General features: G+C 31.5%; 1 protein-coding gene across 1 annotated transcript; it reads left to right on the forward strand.

Moving 5' to 3' along the window:
- Positions 1 to 5,672: 5,672 nt before the first annotated feature.
- On the forward strand, positions 5,673 to 7,502 carry LOC106296459 (MATE efflux family protein 5). Its single transcript, XM_013732595.1, has one exon. The coding sequence runs from the start codon at positions 5,899 to 5,901 to the stop codon at positions 7,423 to 7,425; it is 1,527 nt and encodes a 508-aa protein (XP_013588049.1). The 5' UTR covers positions 5,673 to 5,898; the 3' UTR covers positions 7,426 to 7,502.
- The last annotated feature ends 2,767 nt before the right edge of the window (positions 7,503 to 10,269 follow it).

The following is a 10,269-nucleotide window of genomic DNA, read 5'->3' on the forward strand; positions in this document are numbered from 1 at the left end:
TCTCTCTCTCTCTCTCTCTCTCTCTCTCTCTCTCAACCCAGAAACAAAGTTTTACCAAGTTATACAATCATTCAAGTACAACTTTGTAAAATTGTAGAACTTGGTTAAACTAGGTTCAAAGTATTACAAAGTTGTACTTCGACAATGATACAACTTAGTAAAACTTTATGCTAGTTTTACCAACTCGTGCAATCGTTTAAATGAAACTTGGTAAAACTGCAAAACTTGTAAGCTGTATAACCGTAAAGTTGTAAAACTTGGTAAAACTTTAATTTGGTAAAACTTGACATCAATTATTGAATCTATATTTTTGAAATTTGATTTGAGAGGAAAAAGTAAAGGGTAAAACCGGAATTGTCTTATTTTATTAAAAATAAGAGTACATCAGAATAAGTAAGAATATTCTAGATTTTTTTTTGGCTCATTAAAAGTATTTGAGCTTTTTACTCAGAATTTATCTTGTTTGGATATAACATATAGAACAAGAGATGGATACCTATAGTTTAATACCACAATTATGTTCACTGGAAACAATATACATAACTATTTTCATTCGTCGTAAACTAAGATATCACTATTTAACCGTTAAAATAGTTGTATAGTTTATCAATGCTAGTCAATATTATAACTGATAGAAACAAATTTACAACATATTATAAACTTAGAAGATAATAAAATATATTTGCATTTTTAAGAATTTAAAAGGGTTTTAATCTATAAACTTAGAAGATCATAAAGTAAAATTGAATTTCAAACAATTTTATAAGATATACGTAATTGATATCTTAGCTCCTACGATGCATTTTATTATTATTATTATTATTATTATTATTATTATTATTATTATTATTTTGACCGAAACACATTCTATTATTCTAACAATGAATACAGGACCACCCTTAGTTTATTAAAACATAACAATTGAATAATATGGAGTACTATATTTACTCTATGCTTATCGGATAATGGTTTATATTATAAACCGAGGTCGACAAACGACAGGATAAGAAGGTTTGTTTAGTTAAGCTACATGCATGAGAATGCATAAACTAGACATTTATAACTTATACCTTTAGGATTCCTCCTATTACTTAGGATCTTTATGGTCTTGATTCCTTCGATGCTGAAGATATTATAATTTTTTGTACATTTTTGACAATGTTACACCTCTTGTTTGGCAAGATATTGTTGTTTTATTACCTTGATCATACTTCATACTGTTTCTAGAACGTATATAGATAAATACCATTAAATATCCAGTATCTATCTATACTAATAAACTTGAAAAAAAAGGTTCCATAATGCGCTACGACATCCCTCTTATCACTATTTTGCGACATGTGTCGAGCAGAGAAACAATTTATCCTATTTCCTTCTGTTTCCAATTAGCGGATTTTCTTCTTCTTTTCTCTTTGGTGTTTCTAACTCGCCGATTAGGTGGATATTATGATAATTTATTGGGCATTTATGTTTATTTATTGGCCCATGACATGGAATCCATAAAATTTTCAGCTTTAAAAATGGTTACTCAAATCGATTATCCTTCACGTAATAATATAATCCCGTTTACGTTATCCACGTGCAAGCCCCATAGGTATAACCTATATTTATATATTTAAAATACACAACCATATACATTTCGTATTTCGTATTTCTAATATCCTCATTCTATCTCACAAAAACTAAAACAGAACCTACATATATAAAAACTAAACTACATGAAGAGTTCTCGGTATAACTGACGCGGACCAACCGTCTGCAAAAATAAAGAAATATATTTTCAAACGAACATCTATTATACTAAGAAAAATCTCATTATAAAAATAATGCAAATACAAAAGATAACTATTATTATCCAGTTCTCATACAAATACACACTACACATCATTATATATGGTCTTCGAAATAAGTAACAACTCCACATAGACAAAACAACAAACTTATCACAAACCAATTACTCAAAATGGTAACGCCCTTGAATAAATGAACCTTTGAACTAAACGGTTGAAGAATTAAAGAAAAAAAAACTTAAACTCACCTTCTATAAGACATAGCTATAACAACTTATCCTCACACAAAATACTACGCCATGAATAACAAGCCACTTCTCTCTTATCAGCTCTCACATCAAACATAATCTACATGAGCAAATCCACCGCAAATACTACAAGTCTACATCCACAGGCTCAACACACAACAATCCATCATTAATTTTCAGCTACCGTCTATCATTGACAATCAAGGGAATGTAAAAGACTCAACAACTGAGTACATGGAATTCATGCTAACATACCATCACATTCACCACCCCCGACTCAACCTTGCTTATTCAAGAGACTACTGAATACATGATGAATAAACTACCAAATGGCTACAATACCATTACTAATGATCTCCAAGGTACTCTTACCATCTGGGACTACAACCAAAATGCGACTGCAAAACTTGACGTCTCTCTTATCATCACAGATCTAGAAGAAACAAATATGTCTCCAACTACAGAAAAAGAAAACGATATATGCACTATATTCTTCAGAAATTACAACTATGAAAATAAACTTTGCTCTCTTACTTGCGGTCATAATTTTTATTTTACATGCATTGTTCAATGGCTTTGTACCAACAAAAGCTGCCCAATATGTAGGGAAAATAATCTATGATTTCACCATCAATATGATTAATAACATGGAATATCATGTTTTAATTTCCAATTTTATTTGTGTAGTATTTTCTACTTTAGCTTTTCATTTTCAGATAAAATAATTAATAATTTATCCTCATTAATAAATATTTTCCATTACACTATTATTTTAGTGTATAAAAATAAATAACATCATTAAAGACAAATAATACATGAAACAACAAAAATTAAGATTACTTCCCGAAATTAAACTACAAATGTCGGGATTATTTTATACAATTCACGGCTTTCTTAATATCTACCTACATTACTTAAACCATAAAACCGCAACACCATGGATCCATATTTTTTTTTTGATGAAATGTTAAATTTATTGATCATCATGGAAAAAATAATGGATATTTACAAAATTTTATGAAAATTCCTAACCAAAATCTATCCATGCCCCATGTGGGCACTAAACCACCGTTGAAGCAGCCCGCAGCCCCTGAAGTCCTCTCTTTTCGTAATACCGTGTTGATAGGATCCGCTGTCTTATGGTTTTATCAATCACCTTCGCAAGCTGATGAGCTGGTCGAGCCTTCTTTTTTGTGTCTTCTTTCGTTCTTCTCACACCAGATATAATAGACGGATACTTGGAAAGCGAATCTCAAGAGAATGAATCCAGATATTGCTTCATCATCTAATATAACTAAAAATTTCAAAATACCATCCACCAATCAAGATATGCTATATCAAGAAAATTCAAATTACAACAAAAGACAGCCGCTCCGCGGACAAACCACTAGTATCGATTATAATATACTAGATATATTTTAGTTACGCAAATAGGATGATGAAAATATTCACTAAATTGATTGTAAAGTATAATGATATATAAAATATATATACATTAGAAAATGTATAAATAGTATATCAAATTTAGAAGATTAAACAATTTACTAAAAAAGGTTTTAGACAATTGATATCCAATATACTTGAAATTTAAATATTTTTGTCTAAAACCTTTTTAATAAATAATTAAATATTAAAATTGATATACTATTTATACATCTAAAATACGTATACATATAGAAAATGTTTAAATATTATATCAATTTTAAAATATTTAATTATTTATTAAAAAGGTTTTAGACAATCTTTTAAATATTAAAAATGGTTTTAATGTTTTAAGCAAAAAGGAAATTTGAATTTTTTGGTATTACATTTTGTGTCAAACGTAGCATTTATTCGAATATTTAGTATTTAAGTATTTAACTGTTGTGTGTACTGATCAAATCAAATTTCAGCTATATACAATTGAATATATATATATATTAATATATAAACAGTGAAATTTATATTTGTGTAATATATATAACCAATTTGATCGCATTATCTCGTAATTCATATTTTCGTTCAGCTAATGGGCTACAGTTAACATGTATGCGTTCGACAAAAAGACATTGACAGGGTGCACAATTATTAACTGGTTAGGAACTTTAAGTATAGATTCCTAGGTTACCTTAACCTAGTATTCAAGAAAATGTTAGAATGCAACATTCTTAATATCTCGGAAATTTTCTTATTATTAAGCAGAATCAACATTTCATAATTTAATCCGTGATTTATTCTTGAGCTAATGAAATATGTGCAAGTTCTCTTTGGTTCAATCTATTAATATAAAGTTTTTTTTTTGGTAAAACTATTAAGTTGATGGAACTTTTAATCATTATATTTTTTTTTTTGAAAACTCTTTATCATTATATTTTCTGTTAAAACTATGCAAATTTTATTTCTTATCATATAATTTCTCCTTTTGGGAACATCAGTTTCTATTTGCGGTTGTGCATTCTTTTTTATAATATAATAATTTAATGTCATATAATAAACGATCGACATAACTCGTGATAAGATAACATAGTTTTTGTTCCCACCATCCTCAACTAAGCTATATATTAATGGTCCACATTCTATAGAGGCGAAGCATGTGACGTTACAATAATATCTATGCAAAAATAATAATGTATATTCCATATATATCAAAACTCATAAAGTATTTCAATAAAAACCTAATTATGAAAGCAAACCATCCTTTTTTGCCAAACTATAATTTCCCCACTGGACATATGAATAGAGTGGTCCAATATATTATAATGGAATTTTTATAATGAAAATTAAAAACATGTATTATAGGACTTTATTCCAAGTATCAACATCTTCAAAAAAATTATATAAAATCGTCCAGAATTTTCAATTTATTTCGTAACAACTTGGTATTAATCTTTACAGCTATACTTAGTTAATTTATAATATGGATTCACAAAAATAGGAACGAAATTGTATTATATAGAAAAGAATGATAAGTTGTTTCAAAAGTATAATAATAAAAAAATAATAATAATAATGATAAATTTCTTATATTATTGGTCGAACATGGAACTACTTGAATCAGTGTTATACTATCGCAAATTTTACACCAGGCCGCCCAGTGTGGTCAATTCTGACGACGATCGGTCATCTTTACCTATTTCTCACGAACTGATCAATTTTCTATTTGTTTATATTAGATGAAATTGTAATCCTCTAGTATCCAGATTTAAATGTAATAAGCCTTGACACTTGTTGTTGAACTATTAAAGTGAGAACACGAGTCAATTTGTTACTCTATATTTTTATAATTAAAAAAAGAATTCCCTAAAACGTCTCAAGTCTTATCTTTAGAAACTCAATTTCTACTTAGTTTGTGCATCTAACAATTAAATTGCATGCACTGCAAATCTAGAATTCATTTATACAATTTAAGCCAATTTTTATGGACCAAAACGCAGCTAAAAGAACATTCCAATCGATGTATAAGACTTGTAGCTTGTCATTTTGTAAGAAACCATTTCCACAAATGAAAACAATAATAATAATAATCCAAATAAACGTAAACAAAACAAAATAATTCCAAATAGACATACAAAAAAGTATTTTCTTGGAAACTTATTTTATTTTGTAATTCCCAAATGAAAATAAATAAAATACTATCTCTAGTAGGAAGATGCGTCATAACTATGACATAATGGCTGGTCAAAAACCGTCAAAATAGTTATGTTATAATTAAGGAAAAAAAATATACTAAAACTTAATTCTTCAGTCAAATAACATCTCTTGTTTCCTTTATCACTTTGTCTAAGCTTAAGTTGTGACTTAATTTGAAACTTATAACACGAATTTTCACATATCGACCAACAACTTCATTCCCTTCTTCTCTCTCTCTCAAACCTGCAGTCATGGCTGCTCCTTTGATCCTCAAGTACCACATAGATCACCAACAAGATCCGAACCCGACCCGCCTATTCTCTTCGATCCAAGAAGCCAAATCAATCGCCAAAATATCACTCCCAATAATCTTAACCGGTTTACTCCTCTACTCTCGCTCAATGATCTCAATGCTTTTCCTCGGCCGTCTCAACGATCTCCCTGCTCTCTCCGGCGGCTCACTCGCCCTCGGCTTCGCCAACATCACCGGCTATTCTCTCCTGTCCGGTCTCTCCACCGGCATGGAACCCATCTGCGTTCAAGCCTTTGGCGCCAAAAGATTCAAACTCTTAGGCCTTGCTTTGCAGAGAACCATTCTTTTGCTCCTCCTTTGTTCTCTTCCCGTCTCCATCCTCTGGCTCAACATCAAGAAGATCCTGCTATACTTCGGACAAGACCAAGAAATATCGGACAAAGCAGAGATATTTATCCTCTTCTCTCTCCCTGATCTGTTTCTCCAATCATTCTTGCATCCTCTCCGTATCTACCTCCGATCTCAATCCATCACTCTTCCTCTTACTTACTCTGCCTTCTTCGCTGTACTCCTCCACATTCCGATCAATTACATTCTCGTTTCTTACTTCGCTCTCGGCCTTAAAGGAGTTGCATTAGGAGCAATCTGGAGTAATGTTAACCTACTAGGGTTTCTGATCATCTACATCGTGTTTTCGGGTGTTTACGAGAAGACTTGGGGAGGCTTCTCGATGGATTGCTTTGAAGGGTGGAGATCTTTACTAACGTTAGCAATCCCTAGCTGCGTCTCGGTTTGTCTAGAATGGTGGTGGTACGAAATAATGATTCTTCTTTGTGGACTGTTACTTCAGCCGCAAGCAACCGTCTCGTCTATGGGAATCTTGATCCAGACCACCGCTTTGATCTACATTTTCCCTTCATCTCTTAGTTTCAGTGTCTCCACACGCGTCGGGAACGAGCTAGGCGCGAACCAGCCTGATAAAGCAAGGATAGCCGCGAGGACCGGTCTCTTTTTAAGCCTAGGGTTAGGTTTATTCGCCATGTTTTTCGCTTTTATGGTGAGGAATTGTTGGGCTAGACTGTTCACTGATGAGGAAGAGATTTTGAAGTTGACTTCCATGGTCTTACCGATCATCGGGCTTTGCGAGCTAGGGAACTGTCCTCAGACAACAATGTGTGGTGTTTTGAGAGGAAGTGCTAGACCTAAATTAGGAGCAAACATAAACTTGTGTTGTTTCTACTTTGTGGGAATGCCTGTGGCTATATGGTTAAGTTTCTTTGGTGGGTTTGACTTTAAGGGATTGTGGCTTGGTCTCTTTGCCGCCCAAGGCTCGTGCCTTGTTTCGATGTTAGTCGTGTTGGCTAAGACTGATTGGGAAGCTGAGGTTCATAGGGCAAAAGAACTCATGACTAGTTCATGTGATGGCGATGGTGAATATGATGATGACGATAGCGGAAGTAATACGATGCCTCTTCTGTTGGATATAGAAGAATGTGGGAACTACAAGCATTTGAATGTTGTCTAAATCTTTGTCACCTTGTTTGATTTGTTGCCAGTTGCACTAACTAAATTTGTTTTCATTGTAAACTTTCTAATTTATTATTTCAGAAAGCACTTCAAACATTTGAAATCTTTTGATTTTAAAACTATTATGTAAAATATGATTTGTGAGATTTATGGCATCTTTTAGTTAATCTTCCCTTGTTGAAAGCAATGTAAAGTGATTAGATGTAAATCTTATAACATGTCTCATGTCATTAAATATCATTGGGCGTGACTTGTTTCATGAAAATGACTTTTAAAACTGAGTTCTCTATGTCAAGTGGTTTGTGTTTATATAATGTAAATGTGTATGTATATATATGAATTTGGTTAAGCAATTAAAGGACAAGATAGAAGTTGGTTTCGTTGCCGGGAAATTCTTGTGCAAGAGAAAGAAAAAGAAGACTTCTGTTATTACATCAAACAGCCTGAACAAGTGTTTGGTGGTCCTCCATGCACTCGTGGGTTTACGCGCCTAAGCGCGTGTAAATAACATAAAGAGTTGTGATTCTTTGACGACGGCGAGAAATATTAACGTCTCCGTCAAGGTAGCCGACGACGTGAACGACCCGCTTTTCTTTTGTCTTCTTCATCGTTTACTCTCTTTTACTCCACTAAAATCGCCGACTTGACCCGATAAGCCGACCCGCTTCAGTCCACGTAATTAGAAAATATAATATTAAAAATTTGGATTCACACTTTACTTGTAGAAATATATTATTTCCCACTGTTAGACTAAGAATGTAACAAAGTCATGGTGTTGTTAGAAAGGAACAAAAAAGACCCATAAGATGAAGCAAGAAAAAATGCAATTAGTTTTGAATTTGCCACTAAAATCAAACTTTTCTTTTCCTCAAGTGTGCCAACTTGCTGTCATATAAACGTAGCTTCTGATGTCTTTCAACCTCCATCACCTCTTTTTTTTTTTCTTGAAACCCACAACCTCCATCACCTCACTTCTTTTATTTCCTTTAATTATTTGAGAAAATTACTAGAATGGAGTATAAGAAAATTTGGTTTATTACTAGAGTATTATACATCTTTTAAAAATTAGTAGACTGTTTGGATACCCTTCGTAAATAACAATAAGGGCATTTGGTTAATTTTTTTTAATTGAAATTATTTTTAAACATAAATTCACATCTAATTAAGTATCCACATCAGTAATAGAGAACAATCAATCATTTCTTTAATTACATAACGTTGAAAAAAAAACACAACAACACAGCACAACTTCGTCGAAGAACTAAAGGAACCCTAACCGCCTCTTTCCTGAAATCGTCATCGACATTGTGTTTACTCCATCTTCCTCGAACTAACTCTCTGTTTTGTCTTCTCCGATATCGTCTTCACCGAAATCATCGTCTCCAATCGTTTTTACGAAATATTTTTCGCGGTAATCGCCCGAAATCATCTTATCTGCTGCGTTTTTCGAGTTTGTGGCTGAGTTTTAATTTATGTTGTGGCTGAGTTACTTTTCTTTTACGGCTGGTTTATATATGCACTTTGGTTTATATATGTAGTTGTGGCTGAGTTACTTTCCGCCAATTTCCGAAAACCTAACTATAAGAAGTGTGCATTCCGAGGAGAAAAGACAAATACATTCCAAAAAACACCCAGATCGACAATTGTGGGATGAATTTAATTAAGTTTATTTGTGATTTCATACTCATATTTGGATAATCTAATTTTTTTTCAGATCTGAGTGAAAAAGAATATTGAACAAAAAGAAAATGAAGGAGATGAAAAGAAGTGACAGATTCAGCAGAGACGACACAGAGAAGTTCATTGAAGCTTGGATACATGGACGAATACCGGAACGGTGCAGAAAACCTGAATTTTTGGTTTTCTATGTAAAAACATAACTCACACATGTATTGTGTGTTTGATTTATGTTATGTTTACACTACTCAGCCGTGTTGTTTATATATCCCAGCCGTGTCGTTTACATAACTCAGCCATACTTCAAACATACCCTAAAATCAAAAAATGTTTAGATAACTCAGCCGTATCGTTTACATAACTCAGCCGTATCGTTTATATAAATCATCAATACCTCAGACATACCCAAAAACGGAAAACTGAATTCAAGTACTTTAAGAAGTTACATTGAAGATCATCTTATCAATATCAAGTGAATATAAATCAACTGAATGTGTATAGTTTCTTAAACTTCAAGTTGAGACTTTAACTTGATCTTGAGATATATGTTCTCTTACAATCACTTATACAATTCTGACTTACAAAACTCTAACTTTAATATTTTCTTAAATATAAACCTCAAATCATAAGCTACAGAATTATAAAGTTATAAAAATTTGAAGTTTATCTTTGAACATTAAATCCAATATTTTTATTATTATTTAAAGTTTAAGGTTTAGGTTTAAAGTTTACGTTTATAGTATAGAGTTAAACTCAAATTTTAATCATTAAAAAAATATTCTTTAATTTAGAGTTCCATTTTAAATTTTAATTTAAACCCATAAATAGATTTTTTAAATTTAAGAAAATTTTAAAACAAATTGAAAAGAACTAAAATTACAAATTATATTGTTTTTTTCATGACCATTGATTGATTTTAGTCTAAGGGTTCAATATTTTCAATATAAAATTATAATATTTTATAATGTTTTAAAATTTGAACTACAAATATTAACCATAAAATCATAAAGTTAAATATTTTCAAAACATTATCTCAAACCATATCTATTTCGAACCTTTAACCCTAAACTCTGAACCACATACTTTGACCTACCATAAAACATTAAACTTCAAACATTTTTAAAAAGTTAATTAATCATCTACCATAAATTCTAACTACAAATGT

This window comes from Brassica oleracea, chromosome C1 (genome assembly GCF_000695525.1).
Source record: "Brassica oleracea var. oleracea cultivar TO1000 chromosome C1, BOL, whole genome shotgun sequence".
NCBI lineage: Eukaryota > Viridiplantae > Streptophyta > Magnoliopsida > Brassicales > Brassicaceae > Brassica > Brassica oleracea.